The sequence below is a fragment of the Lasiodiplodia theobromae genome (genome assembly GCF_012971845.1).
Source record: "Lasiodiplodia theobromae strain AM2As chromosome Unknown scaffold_13, whole genome shotgun sequence".
Classification (NCBI taxonomy): Eukaryota; Fungi; Ascomycota; class Dothideomycetes; order Botryosphaeriales; family Botryosphaeriaceae; genus Lasiodiplodia; species Lasiodiplodia theobromae.
In genome coordinates, this window is record NW_023336333.1 from 205667 (window position 1) to 224089 (window position 18423).

Genomic DNA, 18423 nt, shown 5'->3' on the forward strand with positions numbered 1-18423 from the left:
GGCTGCGTGCAGTTTCACTGGCAAGCTGCCCTCGTGGGCTCATGGCGGTAGCCAGGCGCGGCATGGCGCTGGCCCAGGCGCAACAGTCGGCGTGGGATGCTCGGCGGAACTCGTGGTGTTGTCCCGCGACGCGCACCCCGCACTCTTGCGGACCCGTCAGTCCGGCGCAGTTTGTCGCGGCCGGGGATTTCCCCAAACTCCGCACGCGCGCCGGCCACTGCAGCCCACGCCAGGGCCAAGCCAGGCCCTGAGCCTCGGGCGAAACCTCCTCCACGCTCGGCATCTCGTCACATCTCTGCACCGAATCTTCATCACTGCCCGCCCAGCGCCATGGCTTCCTCGTCGGCACCGCAGCAGAGCTATAACGACGCGAACCACAACCCGTCGCCGTCATCCGTATCCGATGCAAACCACCAACAGCGCCAGCAGCCGCCGAATCCCCCGCTCGAGGATGCAGACAGCGACCAGGCACGCGACTCGGATGCCGACCACGACGCGCCCGATGACGGCGACGAGCATGACGGCTCGTCGCGCAAGCGCAAGCGGCCCATGTCCGTCTCCTGCGAGCTGTGCAAGCAGCGCAAGGTGAAGTGTAAGTCCCTAACCGATCCTGTTTCATGTGCGCCCAAGCTGACCGCTGCATGTCCCCGCCCAGGCGACCGTGGCCAGCCCTCCTGCGGCTGGTGCGTCCGCAACAATCAGCTATGCGAGTATAAAGAGCGCAAGAAGCCGGGCTTGCGCGCCGGCTACGGCAGGGAGCTGGAAGCGCGTCTCGGTGGGCTCAATCCCAGCTCTGCCGCATGCGAGATGCTCACACACTGACCATGTAGATCGCCTCGAGGACATGATCCAGCGCCAGCAGCACACCATCCAGCAGCTGGCCTCCAATCAGAACAGCCACGCCAGCCCCAGCTCTGCTCCCTCCCAGCACGACGCTCCCATCTTTCACCACACTCCGCCCGTCGTTCAGACGCCCCACGTCCCGAAGCCAGAGGCTGCCTTGTTCCTGCAAAAGTCTTCTGCATTTCCCCCTGCCCAACCCGGCTTGTCCTTTTCCAGTAGCCTGGCTCTGCCGAACAGTCCTGCGATTCACCATGGCGGCAATGCCTACCAGCAGCATATGGGCCATGGCGTTAGAAACCATTCAATCTCAATGCCCTCGGCTGCCGGCGGCATGTACAGCAACCACAACGCCCCATTGGAGTCTCCAAGCCTCAACATATCCATGAACCACCAGCCGCAGCCTGCCATTAGCTCGCAAGAACCTGATTTTCCCCCGTACGACCTGCTCTATGCCCTGGCCGACTTGTACTTCAAGCACATAAATACTTGGTGTCCGATATTGCATCGTCGATCCACGCTAGACTCACTGTTCGGCTCATCCACCCTGGAGGAAGCAGATCGAATATTGCTTCATGCGATAGTTGCAACCACGCTGAGATTCTCCACGGATCCTCGTTTGACAAAGGAGAGCCGTGAGCGGTACCACGCCACGTCCAAACAGAAGGTCTTGCTTTATGGGCTCGAAAATAGCTCCGTAAAGTCCCTCCAAGCCCTCGTGATTTTAGCCCTGGATCTTGTAGGATTTTCCAATGGCCCACCAGGCTGGAATTTGCTGGCTCTCATCACTCGTTCGGTGGTGCAACTAGGCTTATCAGTTGAGGCTACATCAAGTTTGGTCTCGCCTAATGTGCCGTCCATCTACACCCTAAGGGCCATGGTGCTCCCTGAACCGAAGGACTTCATTGAAGATGAAAGCCGCCGCAGATTGTTCTGGATTGTATACCTACTTGATCGCTATGCCACTATTGCAACGGCTTTCGAGTTTGCTCTTGACGAAAAGGAGACGGACCGTAAATTGCCATGCCGAGATGACTTCTTCTCTCGAAATCAGCCAGTGGAGACACGTTGGTTCCGCACCGCAAAGCGAACAGACTACACTCTGAACAAACCTGAAAACCTTGGATCCTTCTCGTATTATGTTGAACTTCTGGGAATACTGTCGCAAATTCATCAATTTCTGAAGAAACCTGTCGACATTGGTTCTTTGACGGACGTGGAGCAATGGCAACGTGAGTTCAGGGAGCTGGATAACGCGCTGGCGTCGTGGAAGTATAGTCTTCCGAGTGATTTTGGAAACATGTCCCGCATCTATGCGACCTCAAAGGCTGACTCGGTGGTGGATTGTGGCTGGATTATGCTTCATGCCGCTTTCCATACGTAAGTATTCCTTGAACCTTATCATCCATAACTATTCTAAGACAACATAGCACCGTCATCCGTCTTCACTCTTCAGCAGCTTACCCAACCACCCGCTCTCCAATCTTCACTCCCTCATACACCGCCATTCAGCGCTGCCTTACCGCCGTCGAAGCGATCACAGGCCTCTGCGAGTACGTCAAAACCAATGGCATGCTTTCGCAGCTCGGCACCCCCTTCGCCTTCTCGCTCTGGGTCGCAGCCCGCGTGCTGCTTGTGCACGGCTCGACGATCGAGCACCACGTCGACCCGGCCATCAACCCGCTGGTGGAGACACTCCGCGAGCTGGGCACGTACTGGCGAGTGGCAGAGCGGTACGCGACGCTACTACAGCGCGTGCTAGACGAGTACCGCGCTAGCCAGCACGGCCCGGCGGACCTGAACGGCGAGCGCGCGACGCCGAGCACCGTCAGGATCCTGGCAGACATGCGCCGGTGCGCCTTCGACCTCGACTTCCTCATCTCACGCCAGCCGAAGCTGGTCACGGCCAATGGCAACGGTAACGGCGCTGGCGCCGCCAACGGTTTCCAGCAGCAGCAGCACGCTGGCAACGGCGTAGCAGGCGGCATGCAGGGCCAGCCTAGCGGTAACAACGGCCGCTACAACAGCCTCTCGGCCACGCCGGCCCGGACCCCGGCCCCAAACGAGCTCGAGTACCTCGACGTCTTTGACTTCTTCAACATGCCGCGCTTGCCCGTCAATGGGGTTGGCGCTGCCGCCGGCGCGGGTGTGGACGCAGGTAACGGCCCAGGCGAGCTCTCGGCAGCTGCTGGCGGGCAGCAAGGTGGCGATGCCGCCGGCATGGGACAGCAGGCCGGCGGTGTCGAGATGGGGGATGGGTTCAACATCACTAATTTCATGGTGGATGCCAGTGCGGATTGGTTCGCTATGAAGGGGAACTGAGGGAGGTGTGGGCTTTGGTAGTTCGTTGATGATGAATGGGCATTGTAGATGCTCCCGTGTAGTTGATTGTACTTTTTAAAAGGAGATGATTGGATGGCTAGGGCATGATGATCTCATGGCCGAGGATATAGTGTGGCCAACAAAAGTTCTTCTTGGTTCGTTGGTTTTGTTAATACAAACAGGAATGGGCTCATGGTGGTTTGTATAATATTTTCTACGATGTTCACAGGGTTTGTGTTCATAGGCCGTTGTTTGGGAAATTGGTCACTGGGAATTTGGGATGTATAGGGGTGCGATGACATGATTCGCTGTTGTTTACGGACTGTTACTTTAGCTAGCTCTCCTTGTACATGAAGTAGAGGTGAAAGCAACGTGACCTCGAAGATCTTTCCGCATGCCTATTCCTTGAACTCGATTTCAGCACGCGATGCAAGATGCTCATCACATGCAAAAGCGCCACCTTTACAGGCCGTTGAGCGATTCAGTCGACAGCTTGGCTGCATCTCGGGCCCACTGACCTGGGGCGGGAGAGTGTAGATTCCGCGTGGGCCACGTGGCGATGATGCGTTATGAAAAGTTTCTCGGGCTTTTTCTTCACGCATATGCATATGCACGTCTGATGTGACTGTGAGCCACGTGCTGCTTCGTCTGACCTCTCTCGAAATTTTTTTCCCTGGCGGACTTTGAGCCGCTCTCTCTGCAAGGGTTTCCATTCGCTCTGGCGATAATTTTTTTTTTCTCGTCGAGCCGCGCGCGTGACTGCGGCTATTCTTCACGGTAATCTGTTGATCATCGTCGGGCGCCTTGCTTCTTCGTTGCATCCGCCACTCCGATAAGGAATGTTGCCACAGCGCAAAGCCTCAGGAGACGGGCATGATCCATGGCGTTCGTCATCCTACACGTGGCGGGCGGCCTGCTGGCCTCGTATATTGGGATTCGGCCGTTGTTTGTTACCATATTAGCCCGGATCCAAATAAACGAAGCGCTGATCAACCGTGGCTGTCAGCCACTTTCAGCATGACAACGGCGAGAGCGTGCCGTGCGCAGTGTTGCATTACGAGGCTTCGCGTTCCATCGTTCATCCTTACCTGCTACACCGACATTGCAGGAAAGAGCGGGAAGTATATACGATAGGTCGCTTTTTATTTTTTTTTTCCTTGCTGTCGCGAGATGAGGCAGTCGGTGAGAGCTTCACCACGAGTCGTAGTAGGTACGCAGGATATTCTTTTCCGCAGCCCGCGCATGCAAGCATGCCGTCTTACTGGTGTTTTACTTTCATTCCCTTACCCCTATACGGAGTAGTGTCCTATACCTTCCGTATGCGGTAAGACTGCCTTCAGACAGACGAAGGGTTCCCGCCTCCCCGCCTGTTTATTTTGGCGAGAGAACGTGCTGACAAGGCCGGAGAATTTTTGGTTGTGATGCTAAGCAAGGGTTAAATTTGACCGTTAGCGTCGGTCCCGGTCTCTCTTGGATGCCCCCCACACACACACAGAGGGCTCGCTTTCGGTTTTCGTTCTTCTTTCGTTTCATCAGGTCATCTTTCTCCAAGGGTCTGGCCGTCCATGTTGCGCGCTGATCTGGTCTGGAACTCTCACCGTCCGGGCATGAAATATCGATTGTCGGTCAAGCAGGGGCAGTGCGGAGGGGAATTCGGAGATCTTCACGATGGGATTTCCATCATGCGCACCCCTGGCCGGCAATTCGCAAAACTTTACCGTGCCGATGATAGAATCGGGTCATTGCCTGCCACTGTGACGTTATTCAATGTTGACTAGATGAAGCTGAGGAGGCAGGAGAGAAATGAATGGGGCCAGGCATCGAGTAAGCTCGTTCTCTTCACTCATGCATGTCCGACGAGGCTCGGGGTTACTATCGGGCAAAAGAGCGTGCCGGTGGTTCCTATGGCCAGCCCTTGTTCATCATCAGGAACAAGGCCGTAATGCAAGGGTTTGGACTGTCGGGGTGGCGGTCTCTAGTGGCAGGCCTTGGGTTTTCGGTCGACTGCTTATGTGAATAGCCAGTGGCACGCCTGGGCCGAGGCTCATCGGCCTTTTGCCGACACGAAAACAAGATGAAAATGCCGAACGGTGGAGTATTGTAGGAACTACTATACATAAGGATTGTCAATATTGTCCATGCTATTGGATACTCCAACGCCGCATCATCTGATCATCAACTCCTTCTACGGCTCGGATGTAGCTAAGTAGATGGCACTGCGGGATTAATTCAATAGGGATCGAGAAGGGCATGGAAGACTCACTGACAACAACCCTCACTAAGCGCCGACCTAGAAAGTACCGGACGAGTCGAGGAAAAGTCAAAATACCTGGGCAGCGCCGCAAGATGATGAGTTGGCAGGAAAGGGCTCTAAGCGAGCCACAAGGCATCATGCGCGGCACTAGCAATGAGGAATGACAGCCCAGGTATCCCCAGCATGACTTCTCTGGGACCGGCGTCTCTGCGGGTTCCTTCAGGGTCTGCTGCCTGCGATTTCCGCAAGAGGGCAGACATGCTCGAAACGGCTAACAGGACGGCCCTCCTGCCGCCTAGAGCATAGCCTGCGAATTAAGGTTCGTTGGGTAGCCCTTCGTCCCCCAGTTTGTAAGACACGACGACACCCGATGTTGTGATCGACGGCATGCCGTTGAAGTCGGGCTCTGATCTTGCTATGTTGCACTGGCTCCAATGCGTATGCGAGATGCAGGGTCTGTAAATCGTTATCGGGCTTGGCCTCGCGTGCAGGCATGCATCCCGTCTCGCGTGGCGAGCGGTAGACTATGGAGTAGTGCCCGAGAGCCCCAAAGGCAAGTGGTTTCCGTCCCGATGGATTGGGTCCTTGGAGCCTCGGCGTATGTAATCGTGCAGCAACGCGGGCACGCGATCTTCGCGTTGGGCATTGGTCACGTCAAGGACGGGATTGCTGTGCTGAGGGGATTGGGGCAGGCATTGCATCCTCTAGTGCTGAGAACTTGGATTGATTGTGCAAGTATCTCCGCGGAGGAAAATGATGGTGGAGACAGGACTACGGGAAGAGAAGAACGACGGGTAGGATGGCGAGGTACAATGGAAAAGACGGGAAGGTACCACGGACTGCCTGAACGCACTGCAGAAGGAGTATTGAGTCCACTGTGAACTGCACGCCTCCAACTCCTACCCGCATGCACCTCGTATGCAAGATTTATTGGCTCCATCCCGTTCTGTTGTCCATCACAACACTGTCTTATCGCTCTTATTCAGCAATGAATGTCGCCTCACCGAGGAACACGGAGCTTCTTCTGCAACCGACTTTGTTATGCGATGCCGACGGACGTATACGTACATCTATTCATCGTTCCCATAAACTACACTGGGAGACATAGGAGAGGCGAGGTCGCAACAACGGCGAATACGAAGCCTGTCTCAGGCCAGAATTGCTTCTTACGCCCGTTAGGCTGAAGGTTCGGTAGCGAGGAAAAGGATGCGGTTGGGGAGCCTGGATAGTAGCGTGCCAAACTGTCGGGAGAATGAGGCTTGCTTACTGTGAGGCGAAAGCGCAGGTGAGATGCCTAGGATTCCGGACGCAGTAGGGCTAGCTGCGGTGATTACTGGGATTTGGTGAAGCCGCTGGTTGGTAAATAAGATGCTTTGGTGTTATTGCGCGCCATTCCGGTGGGGTTGGGAAATTGGCGGACGAGGATTATGTGCGGGGAGCGGGATGGAAGGGTCAGCAAGGTTGGCGGTCCTTTCACGCGTCATCTTGAGGGTGGGGGCATCGAGATTATCATGCGTTGTTGTAGTTTCGTCCGTACTGTTGGTTCGCGGTACCTGAATAAGCCCGGAAGTAACTCTTTTAATCATGAATGGCTCGACAAAAGCAACTAGCTTACTGTTCCGCACGGTGTGGGAGCTGAATCCCCGTTTAATATCGCGTCATCCATTCAGAAATCGCGAAGAGTAAACAGCAGACCCTGGTTGGCTTTCCAGATGTCTTAGACTCGTTTCGACCTCCCTCTCTGCCCAGCCACCCCGTTGACGATGTCGGCACACACATGGCTTAACTAATGCATAGTGGGGGCGGAGATCACTCCGGCGCATAAGCAGCCTGGACCCATGATGATGTGGTTGGGTTGGGAAGGGATCGAGTTGTGTGCCAGGTGGCGCCGATCCCTGAAAACGGTAGTCAACGGCCAATGACCCGAAACAGAGCTTGGCAAGGCAATAGTTGTTATTGGTTTGTGAGATCCATTGTAGAGGCTCCACATCATGGAATATTGAACGCGACGAAGTGGTTCTGATAATCGCTTGAACGCATAGGGGCGTTGGCCGAGGCTGCTCGGCTAAAGATTGTTGATCCATCAAGGCGGAAGCTCGTCATGCTGTTTCCTCTGCTCTGCCTCAGCCCATGGTAAACAGACCCACTTCAGGCATGAACAAAATGCCACCCTAAACATTGGATTGTTTGCCTCCCACTAAATTTCAGTGGCACATGAACCCAGAACCTTCTCCGCTTTGTGAAGTCTTACGAGCCACAGGAATGCTGAGATTCTGCCATTCTTCATGCGTGAGGGTCTGTTGCTCTTTGACGGCTACGCGGGAGGGCTTCTATGCAGTCCGGCAATCATGCGGAAATCTTCATTGAAAATTATCGGTCGATCTGGACGAAAGGTTTAGGCATCATCATTGCAATCTGTACATTGTGGTCGTTAAATTCGCTAAGTGAGCCGGACGTTCCGATGTGATCCAGGGGGCGGAAATAACCCAACGGTTATCTTGCCGATTCCACACAGGGGTCGAGCATCTCGGAGCTTACTCCACGAATTATATCGACGATTCTTTCCAACAGAATGCAGACATGCGACACGGAGAGGGAGAAATCAACAGTGTGGCAAACGGTCGATCCGATAACGCCGATAGCGAAAGGACAAGAGAGCAAAGGGGTTCAGTCATCCGGACCAGGGGGTCGGTCTGTCCGGTACCACAACAGGGTTTAGGAGTTCAAAGCTTTCGTCCAGACGCCATTGATGGTCCCAGTAAACATATCCACTCGTGTTCATCAACGCTCGTTCGTTGCGTGGACCGTTGTAGTACTGAAAAGGGACGGCCTTGAGTACGGGGTCGGAGCAGAATTGTAAGAGAAGAGACGGCGCCATGTCCAGCTGACTGCGATGAATGAGCACGCTCAAAGGCTTGTCCTATGGTACTTCTTGGTAGGATCCTGTCCTCCGGGACGATGGGGAAGACGATCGGAATTAGGCAAGGAAAATTCCGACCATCCCTTGAGGTAAGGATTGCCGGGAACTTTAGAAATACGACGATTCTTTGACAGAGCAGAAATTCAGAGGAAAGTTGACCGAGCAGTCAGGGACGTGAGGTGAAAGGTGAGGTAGGTCAATCGGTCTCTGGAGCTCGACCTTTTGCTACGTGACCTGGGCACCATCGTCGTAAGAACCCCTGAATGCAGAGGCATGCGCCATTTTCCAAGCATCGAGGCCAACGTGGACTTCTATCGATGAGCGGTCGCGGTATTTTCCAACCGACGAGAGCAGCGACTCTTAAAATATCTGTGTCTCACAAGGTCCACATACTTGTGTTGCTTCAGCAGCAAATGACGAGGGCACGTGCAGCTTACCGTCGTGTGCGAGCGTACAGGCGGTGTGCGTGAAGCGTGCGCAGGATGAGGTGAGGTGTTGAACAACAGCCTCCATCACACCTAAGCAGCACCCCCATGACCAGTGAACGCGCGAAAAAAAATCTGCCGTGAACAGGGACAAGGCGCTCAACAATACCTGTACGTGTGGAGCCGAGTCGTACGATGCCTTCTTCGCCTCCGGCAGCCGTGAAACTGATTCGAGTCGTCGTTGCCCTTTGTGGCCGTTCGACCAGCCTGCCGGTACGCACCGTTACACTCACCGGTGTAGGCTGAGGGGTGTGGCGGCACAGGCGGGGAAGGCTCCATATGACATGCGGCAAACGACCTGAGGCTGCGTCAAGTCACAAGGCCGGCGAAGTCCGCTCGTTGATCCCGCGGCTCTGGGTTCTGGGACGCAATTGCTTGCCCTTTTGCTTGCACTGCATCGAGAGAAAAGGGGGAGCGGCCGGCTCGCCTCACTCCTGGCCGTTCTATATCTCGATCGCGGGCAAACGCGCGGCCTTGGCCGTGTTCTCGAAGTAGGCAGAGCAGACCGTCTCGAGCTCTGAGCGTGGAGCACTGGCTCGGAGCTGGAACGCCGGAAACGGGGGGGAATTAGATGCAGAGCGGTGGACGAAGCAATAGTACGACCCAGAAAGCCGGTAATACCAAGCAATCAAGGTTGAAGGAAGGTCCAAAAGGCGGCTCCATCTGCCGAAGTGGAGAGAATCCCTGTGCAACGGCCTATATTTGGAGGTGAACCCCTAGGGACGAATCGATAGTAAAACCGGTTTGGCGGATGCGCGCTCGATCTTCGGATGCCATCTTCCACTTCCGCGAATCACCAGGGCGGGCGTCCAGGCGCGGCGCGTGGTCATGTGCGCGGCAGATGCAGCTATATCTCCGGGCGCTATACACCTCAAGGCAGAAATGGGGGGGGGGTGCTGACTGAGGATCTGAAAGAGAAAAGGCTGACGGGGGTGCGGCGCATCGGTGGCAGGGCAGCGGGGCTGCGCCGCAATGCAAGATGAAGCAACCTACCATGTGCGTGATTGAGTGCTGATCATGCCGGGGAAGACCACCGCGTGCCTTGGGCGGATCCCAATGGGTGGCCATGTCCGGGCGGGGCGTGGCTGGGCCAGTGGAGGATCTCGCGAGCGTTTGGTGAGTTCCGATCCTGAGGGTGGATGAAGGAGCGCAAAGACCCGGCCGAGGGCGATTGGGATATAAAAAAAATCGCCGGGGAAACGAGCGGGAAATATGGTGGGCGCCGATCCGGCGGTCGATCTCGGCTGCTCGCTGTCTACAGCTCTCTCAGGCGCGCCTCGGGAACCGGCCGGGCGGTGCGGCAGCCGTTGCAGCTGCGGGCGCAGGCCGGGGAGACCTGGAGGCGCGTGGGAGGCGGCGAGGAGGGCGCGTCCCGGGTTTTCTCAGGCGGCCAGCGGGGGCGTCGTCCGCCTCACTGCTGCAGCACGGATATGCTCTGGCGGATGGCGGCAGCGGGAACGTGGCAGCGGTTGCACGCTCTGGCGCCAACGGCGAGATCGCGGGGCTTATGTGAGCGGGCAATCTCGTTAGAGAGGGCAAGAGCGGGTTGCTGGCCGTGGCAGAGTGCCTTGCATGGCTGCAAGGTCCCAGCAGCTCCGCAAGCCGCCCGGTGCCCTTGCGGGCAGGATCAACGCGCGGAAGCCGTTGGCGCTTCGCTGCAACGGCATGACTTCCGCGGCCCACCGCGTTTCAGGACTCACGGAGTCCCGGTGCGCCGGTGTGGGAGACCCATGCGCCCCCGAACTGGCCATACAGCGCCCTCGCCTAGCGCGAAGATTACGGGGCTTGCGGACAGGGGCGCCGGCATCGAGGCGAGCTGCCATCGCCAGTTGCACAGAAAAACAACTGCGCGGACGTCGCAGCTGGCGTGGGCGCGAGCATGCATCCTTCGCGTCGGAAGCGAAGTGCTTAAATGAAGCCGGTGCGACAGGCGCGCAAATGAGACCTGTCGCATTCGACTATCGCGGTGGCGCCGGCGTGGAGCATGCCTCCCCAGGCCTCGGGCTCGTGAGAAAGCGACGCGGGCCCAAGGGCGAACCCCAAGCGCCGCTCTGCTGGGTCGGCCTAGCTGACGACTGACAAAGCCTAAGCGCACCGAATCACCACCACCCCTTGACGCGCGAAGCCGCGAGGAGCCAGCTCCGCGAGCAAGCGCCCTGGGGGCCGTCTCCCGGCCTCATGTCCGTCAACGACTCTTTACCCGCCAGAGGCGGGCCATTGCCCCGAACAAGCGCGTAGTGGAGCTGCTGCACCCGCCTCCGCCGCCGCGCCCGCTCTAGCGCTCAGCCCTCAGCATCATCTCCGCCGCGCAGCAGCAGCAGCAGCAGCAGCAACGACGGCAGCAGCAGCAGGACCACCACCACCGGCAGCGGCAGCGCCGCGGAGCAGCAGCTGTGCAGCGCAGTGCAGCAATCTCCCGCGCCCGAGCCCGCAATCTCGTCGCCTAGCCCGCCTGCACCGCCGTTTCAGACAGACTCTCCACCCCATCTTCACGCCGCGACCAGGCCTGGCCCGGGAGGGATCGTTCATCCGCCGAGTGCGTGCTTCGACGTGCCGCACCGCAGCCGCAGTTGCCGTCGTCAAACCCAGCGCGCCGGCGCCCTTGCGACGGAGCAGGGCGCTCCAAACGGACAAGGCGGGCGGCTTTGGCCGCAGGACGCACTCCCCTCGCGGCGCATCTCGGCGGAATCAGATCAGCGATGACTGTCAGCAGGGCGACCAGAAGCAACGCGCCTCGACGCTTCGAGCGCGTCCTCCTAGCCTGGGTCCTGGCGGGGGCGGCTTGCCGCATCCACCGTGGAACCCCGGCCGAGCATCCCCGTCGTCGTTTCTTTTCCGCGAAGAGGCCTCGCGCCCGCCGCCCGGTGATCGCTGCGGACCGCCCTGGGAGATTGGTGTCAGCCGTGGCCTGACTCAGTAGCACGCACCCGCCTGGCAACCCGCCAGGCCGGCGGTCAGCGGTGCTTTTGTTTGTCTTTTCGTGCTACGTACAACGGCGGCCTGTCCGTATGCATGTGTTGGCAGATATGAAGCGTCGTGCGCCGCTGAGAGCTGGTGCGCGACGCCCTCTCCACCCTCGCCATCCGCGGATCTGGATTGAAATCGTCCCAGCGCCCTGGGTCGCACCTGTGCTCGCCGCCGCCAGCGCTCTACGTACGGGCGAGAGGTAAGCTTACAGTGCGCCCCTCGCGCGTGCCTTCGCTTAGTGGGCGAGGTGAAGCTCTCGTCCCAGACGTCCATCCCCGTATGTCATGCCAACGCCCCTGTGCGAGTGTTCCGAACGTCCCAATGCCGACTGAAGCAACCTCGTATGCGCACCGGGACGTCTTCTTCGCGCGACGACGCCACGCGCGCGCACGAACTCAATGTCGCCGCAAGCACGCAGTTGCGGTTTGCGGAGCTGGGATGGCGTGGGTTGCCGGGCCCAGCGAAAGAGGTCCCGGGCCGCGTGAAGAAGAAGAAGCAGCGGACGAGAGGGGCTCACCGCACAAATCAGGAACTCCCGGCTGCGGCCATGACTGGCCGCCACGAGCATGTTGCGCCGTCTAAACATGATACAAGTGGCGGCGTGGGTGGGAGCCGTGTCTACCTGTCGGTCGGGTCATGCAGAGACAGGCTGAGAAGCAGCAGCCGATTGGCGGTGAGGTGTCTGCGCGCGACGAATGGCGGCGCTGGCCAGCCCGACGCAGCGGAGAGCTAGTTGCGATGTCGCAGCGCCGGCGGGACGCCGTCGCGTGCCGGCGAGCAGGTCGGGCTAGCAGCTGGGCGGCACGGCGCGGCTTGGGCGGGCGAAAAGCGAGAGCGGGCGGCTGGCTGCGTTGAGATGGGAATCATGGAGCTGGCTGGTGGCTGCTGGCTGGGGGGCTGGCACGCAGGCGCAGTCAGTCTCCAGAGGCGTGGGCGCACTACCGCCGCGCCGGGGCTCGCAGCTGGCCCACCGACTTTCTTAATTTGCAGCCCCCCTGCGGACCCGACGCTCTGGGATTGGGACTCCTCTCGCGCTCGGCCTGGGATTGCCCGCCTGGGAAGCGTGCCCGCGACGAGGTAAGGAGCATTGGCGGAGCGCCTCTTCATGCCCAGCGCGACTCGCACGCACTTGCAGGCGCCCGCGCCCGGCAGCGCAGCGTACAAGACACGGCATGCTGCACTGCAGGGCTATCGAATGACATAACGCATAAAACTCGCACAGGCAAAGCAAGCAAAAAAGGCCCGCGCGGCCAGATGCCCTCGCTCGTGCACTCGTCTTGTGTGACGCTGCCCGCGCTGCCCGGCAGGGCCCTGTATAATACTTAGCCCGCAGCACAACCCTGGCCCCAAGAGCTGCTTGCTTGCCTGCTGCCCGCCCGCTGCTGCTGCTTCCGACCGCCGTCGTAGTCTACGAACCGCTGATCAGCCCTTGTCCTGTCCCCAGCGCACCACACGCCGGATCCGCACCAAGCTGCACACCTCAGCGTGCGCGCGCGCGCGATAATTACGGAGCGACAGTCAAGTCAAAACTCCTGTCCCTCCCATCCCCACCCCAGCGCCAGCAGCTTCCTAGCCGCTCCAGCAGCATTGACCGGCCAGCCCGAGCTCTCGGAGCGTTGCATCCAGTCTTATGACCCGGCCCTGCTAACCGCCCTGGCCACATCGTCCGCTTGACATACCTCGCCCGCCCTCCAGCTTCGCAGCCCGCAACCTCTCCACCCCCCCCCAAACGTCCCAATGGTCACGATGGCGTCGAACGGGTAAGTCCCAGCCGTTTCCTCTCTTCGCTCCGCCGGCCCCGCCCCCGTATGCCCGTCGCTTGCGAATGCTGCTCTCTACCACTGCTGCTGCCGGGTGTGGGAGAGGCGCGCTCCGTTCGCCGGTGCCTGCTCTCCTCCGCCCCCCCCGCGCCGGACTCGCGCAACGAAGCTGCATAACCACTCCCGCCCTGACGCCTGCCGGTGCTGACTCTGCAGCCGAACAGGTTAGCAGTCGCTGTTCCGCAGAATTACATGGAAAATGGCCGCCTCTACCACGGCTACCGGAGAGGACTTTACCTCTACCCATGCGACGAGGTACGCTCCCCCGTCCGCTCCACCCATTGGCCGCCTTCCGCCTGACGCTCTGCAGCAAGAAAAAGACCGCATGGACATTTTCCACAAGCTGTTCCTCGTGGCCCGCCGCGAAGCGCTACATCAAGCTCCGGTGGTGCCGGCCTACCAGCCGCGCATTCTCGATCTGGGCTGCGGGACAGGAATCTGGGCGATCGACATGGCCGAGTAAGTCACCCTGCATGCCGCCGAATCCGCATGACGCCTGCTAACGCGCCTCGCAGCAAATACTTGGACGCAGAGGTGAGCTATGCCACGGCGTGGCCCGGAGATTTTTGCTGACGTGCGTCAAGGTACTTGGACTGGACCTCGTGAACATCCAGCCTGACAAGTATGCCTGCCCCTTTCGTCCCTGCGCGACCAGAGCTGACCCGATGCCTCAGGATTCCGCCCAACCTACGATTCCGCATTCCGCGCGACTACGAGAGCCCCTGGTCGCTGGGCGAAGATTCATGGGACCTGATACACCTGCGGATGGCGTGCGGTAGCGTTTCCAGCTGGCCCGAGCTCTACCAGAAGATATTTTCGTACGTTCCCGTGCCACCGGGCAGAATGAACGTGTGCTGACGTGGGCAGACACCTGAAGCCAGGCCACGGCTGGATCGAGCAGGTCGAAATCGACCTGGAACCGCGCTGCGACGACGGCACCCTTCCCCCAGGCTCGCCGTTGGTCCAATGGTATCAGTACGTGTCGGACGCGACGGAGCGGGCGGCGAGACCGCTGGCCTACAACCACAACACGCGGCGGCTGCTGGAAATGGCGGGATTCATCGACATCCAGGAGACCATCATCCGTGCGCCGTATAATTCGTGGCCGGCAGACCCGCACCAGAAAGAGATTGGGCGGTGGTACAACCTGGGAATTTGCGAGGGACTGGAGGCGCTGAGCCTGGCTCCCCTGTCGCGCATCTACCGATGGGACGCAGCACAACACATTAAGCCACTAGTCGACCAGGCGATCCGGCAAATACGGACGAAGAAGATTCATGCGTACAACAACATGTGGGTGCATTCCTTGGCTAGCGTGTTGCATGGCGGCTGACTTGCATTAGACATATCTGGACTGCGCGGAGACCTGGACACTGAAACCACGCGGCTGGCCTTTTCCGCAGTATTTGACGACCTTATGACGACCGCAGTAGTAATACCTAATGTACTATGCATTACTCCCCCCGGTGCGCTTTCGGCTTCGGAATGTTTCCAGTAGGACAGAATTGGAGGCGTAGTGGTTGGCAAGCTCCCATTTTCGGCCGAATCGATATTTCAGTTGGCGGGCAGGGCAAGGAATGGACGGGACGGACCCTTGCGTGGACTTTCACCAATGGCGAGCTGAAGCGGCGTGTTCCAAGAAAGCACCGGCGGACTCGTATGCACACGGCAGACCACCCAATACCACGGCGCACCCTCCATTTCTCAGCCACCATCTCTCGCACCCCGCAGCGGCCAGAGGCGAGGCTCGCACGCTGGTTGGGTACCTGTTCTGCACTTTCACGCTGGCGGTCTGGAAGTCAAATTGAGAAAAAGAAAAAAAAAGACACTAAAAAAAGGTCGACTACAAGCTTCTGGTCTTTCCATTGGCAGGATTGGGGTGGGCAGGCGTTTTAGGAGCACGGCGTGGGATGTCACCTCTTGCCTCCTATTTTTTCTGTGTTTTGGTGTACAAGAATATTGGATGGATGTGTGCACAGGGGGCAGGGTGGTGGCGTGTGGATGGTACTATCTTCTTCCCCTTCCGGCTTTCTGTTTCTAGATATATCACGGCGTGAGCATTTCCGCGTGGGACCCGTTGTTCATTTCTCCTTTTTCCAGATTTCGCACTTCAGTCAGCATGGTGGTCAGCAAACTGGGCTAGGGCGGCGAGCTGCCTTTGTTGGACATGGCGGGGGTCAAAAGTTGACAGCGCGCGGAGTCGCGGCGAAAATTAGCGTTTTATCGGTTCTCTACGTCAATGCTCCAGGGCCTGTGAATGTCTTGTCTGTCAACCTTGCTGCTCGCTTCTGACGCTGTTGACGGCGACCCCAGCTTTTGGCGCAGCTTCTCCCGTCGCTAAGCGCGAGCGCTCAGCCGAGGTCCCAAGCAGCCCCAGACGGAGCCCCGGCCCGTCCTGTACATACAGCTCCATCGCCAGTTCTCCTCCGCAACTCCTCTGCAGCCCGCAAACATGCCTGCTTTAACCAAGATCCTCCGTCCTGCCCTTCGCGCGACCTCTCTCGCCGCTCGCCCCGCCGCCCGCCGCGTTGCGGGCGTGCGTATTGCTCCGCAGTAAGCTCCCAGCTCCCATGCATGTGATTGCCCGCATCCCGCACTGCACGACGCCAACCCCAGCCCCCGCCAGCCTCTCTGCCCGAGCAGAAGTCTCGATTTCTTTGGAGCATCACGGAAACACGAGCGCTAACGCCCATGTCTCAGCAATGCGCGGTGCATCGCGACGACGCTGCCGCGCCGGCGCCCCGCCGAGGCAGTGGACATCACGGACATTCCGCCGACGCCGATAACACACCTGTCGGAGACGGAGTCGCTGATGGCGGACTCGGTGTCCAAGTTCGCGAACGAGGTGGTGCTGCCGCGGGTGCGCGAGATGGACGAGGAGGAGAAGATGGACCCCGCCATTGTCGAGCAGTGCTTCGAGCAAGGGCTGATGGGCGTCGAGATCCCGGAGGAGTACGGCGGCGCCGGCATGAACTTTACTGCCGGCATCGTCGCCATCGAGGAGCTGGCGCGCGTCGACCCGAGCGTGTCGGTCATGGTCGACGTGCACAACACGCTGGTCAACACGGCCTTCTTGAAGTACGGCAGCGTGGAAGTCCAGAAGAGGTGGCTGCCCCAGCTGGCCACGGGCACTGTTGGTGGGTGATTGCTGCATTTTGGACCGCACAGGTGGCCGACCATTGACGCGATCCCAGGCTCCTTCTGTCTCTCCGAGCCCGTCTCCGGTTCCGACGCATTCGCCCTAGCGACCAAGGCCGTCAAGACGGACAAGGGCTACCGCATTTCCGGAAGCAAGATGTGGATCACCAACAGCATGGAGGCCGGCATCTTCATCGTGTTTGCGAACCTTGATCCCAGCAAGGGCTACAAGGGCATCACTGCCTTCATTGTTGAGAAGAACGACCCGGGCTTCTCCATTGCCAAGAAGGAAAAGAAGCTGGGCATTCGGGCAAGCAGCACCTGTGTCGTCAACTTCGACGATGTTGAGGTCCCCGCCGATCGGTTGCTCGGCAAGGAGGGCGAGGGCTACAAGTACGCCATTGGCCTGCTCAACGAGGGACGCATCGGCATTGCTGCACAGATGACCGGTCTGGCCCTCGGAGCCTGGGAGAACGCCGCGAAGTGAGTGTTTTTTGCTGCCCTTCTCGCAATTTCCCTGATTTGAAATGTCTGAGCTCGATCTACATGGCATTTCGCCCCCACCCCATGTCGTCTTCCTCATACTTCCGCTGCAACGGAAAACGACAGCCGCGCAAAATTTATTGTACTGATTCACGGTTCGGTCCCATTGTGGGACCGGTGTTTGTTCCGCAGATACGCATGGAACGATCGCAAGCAGTTCGGGCAGCTCATCGGAGAATTCCAGGGCATGCAGCACCAGATGGCACAGGCGTACACGGAGATCCAGGCCGCACGTGCCCTCGTCTTCAACGCGGCCCGCAAGAAGGAGGCCGGCGAGGATTTCGTGCGCGACGCCGCCATGGCCAAGCTCTATGCGTCGCAGGTTGCCGGCCGTGTGTCCGGTCAGGCCGTCGAGTGGATGGGAGGCATGGGCTTCGTGCGCGAGGGTCTGGCCGAGAAGTTCTTCAGGGACAGCAAGATTGGCGCCATTTACGAGGGTACGAGCAACATCCAGCTGACGACCATCGCGAAGCTGTTGCAGAGGGAGTACACTGCCTGATTCAGTGTTGTCAGAAGGTTGTGTAAGAATGTTGGGGCATGATGCTATGAACGAATTTCATGTCTCGCAAGATTTCTCGTACATGGAAAAGCATTGCAATATCAGGAGTATGCGCTTTGAAAATGGAATAGAGTCTTTCCGCCGACGCCTTCGAGCAAGAAGTGATAGATCACAACCGGTGGTCTGTCTGAGTGAGCATCCTCGCATGGATAGGTGTAATCATTATCCTGGCCGTGAGATGTCCAGTGAACCGTACGATTCCTACATTCGGAAGAGAAAGATCCGACTATCCGTATCCGTATGCATCCGCCACTTCGTTTCCCAATGCAATTGCCCTTCTACTGCGCAGATGACCATGGAAGAGATGGGCCATAATGCAATCTCTTCTTCACCGCCATTATGAGAAGGCAAAAGCCGTGCACACCTGACGGGGACTCCGGATCACATGTCAGTGTTGATGTCCTTGTGTCCGTTCTCGGTAAGTGGCCATGATAAGTTGGGAAGTAAGGAAACGGACTGTCGCACTAAAGAGACGGTAGTTACTAACGGTAGCTATATTTAATTTTACTCCCCTTTTCCATCTCTTCTAGAAACCTCCAATAGCTCCGGCTATCGCCGCGGGGTTCTGTGTGATT

At 58.6% G+C, this 18423-nt stretch overlaps 3 protein-coding genes across 3 annotated transcripts; all 3 read left to right on the top strand.

Moving 5' to 3' along the window:
* Positions 1 to 330: 330 nt before the first annotated feature.
* On the top strand, positions 331 to 3162 carry LTHEOB_4847 (C6 transcription factor; the record flags this gene model as incomplete). The annotated part of the gene is made up of 4 exons (XM_035513926.1): positions 331 to 592; positions 656 to 775; positions 831 to 2220; positions 2271 to 3162. The coding sequence occupies 4 exons, from the start codon at positions 331 to 333 to the stop codon at positions 3160 to 3162; spliced, it is 2664 nt and encodes an 887-aa protein (XP_035374289.1).
* A 10363-nt stretch (positions 3163 to 13525) lies between these two features.
* Positions 13526 to 14941, top strand: LTHEOB_4848 (Methyltransferase; the record flags this gene model as incomplete). The annotated part of the gene is made up of 7 exons (XM_035513927.1): positions 13526 to 13548; positions 13773 to 13863; positions 13919 to 14067; positions 14124 to 14142; positions 14193 to 14230; positions 14283 to 14426; positions 14476 to 14941. The coding sequence occupies 7 exons, from the start codon at positions 13526 to 13528 to the stop codon at positions 14939 to 14941; spliced, it is 930 nt and encodes a 309-aa protein (XP_035374290.1).
* A 1119-nt stretch (positions 14942 to 16060) lies between these two features.
* LTHEOB_4849 (Short/branched chain specific acyl-CoA dehydrogenase) lies at positions 16061 to 17788 on the top strand (the record flags this gene model as incomplete). Its single annotated transcript, XM_035513928.1, has 4 exons — positions 16061 to 16161; positions 16309 to 16745; positions 16803 to 17229; positions 17422 to 17788. The coding sequence occupies 4 exons, from the start codon at positions 16061 to 16063 to the stop codon at positions 17786 to 17788; spliced, it is 1332 nt and encodes a 443-aa protein (XP_035374291.1).
* Positions 17789 to 18423: the final 635 nt, after the last annotated feature.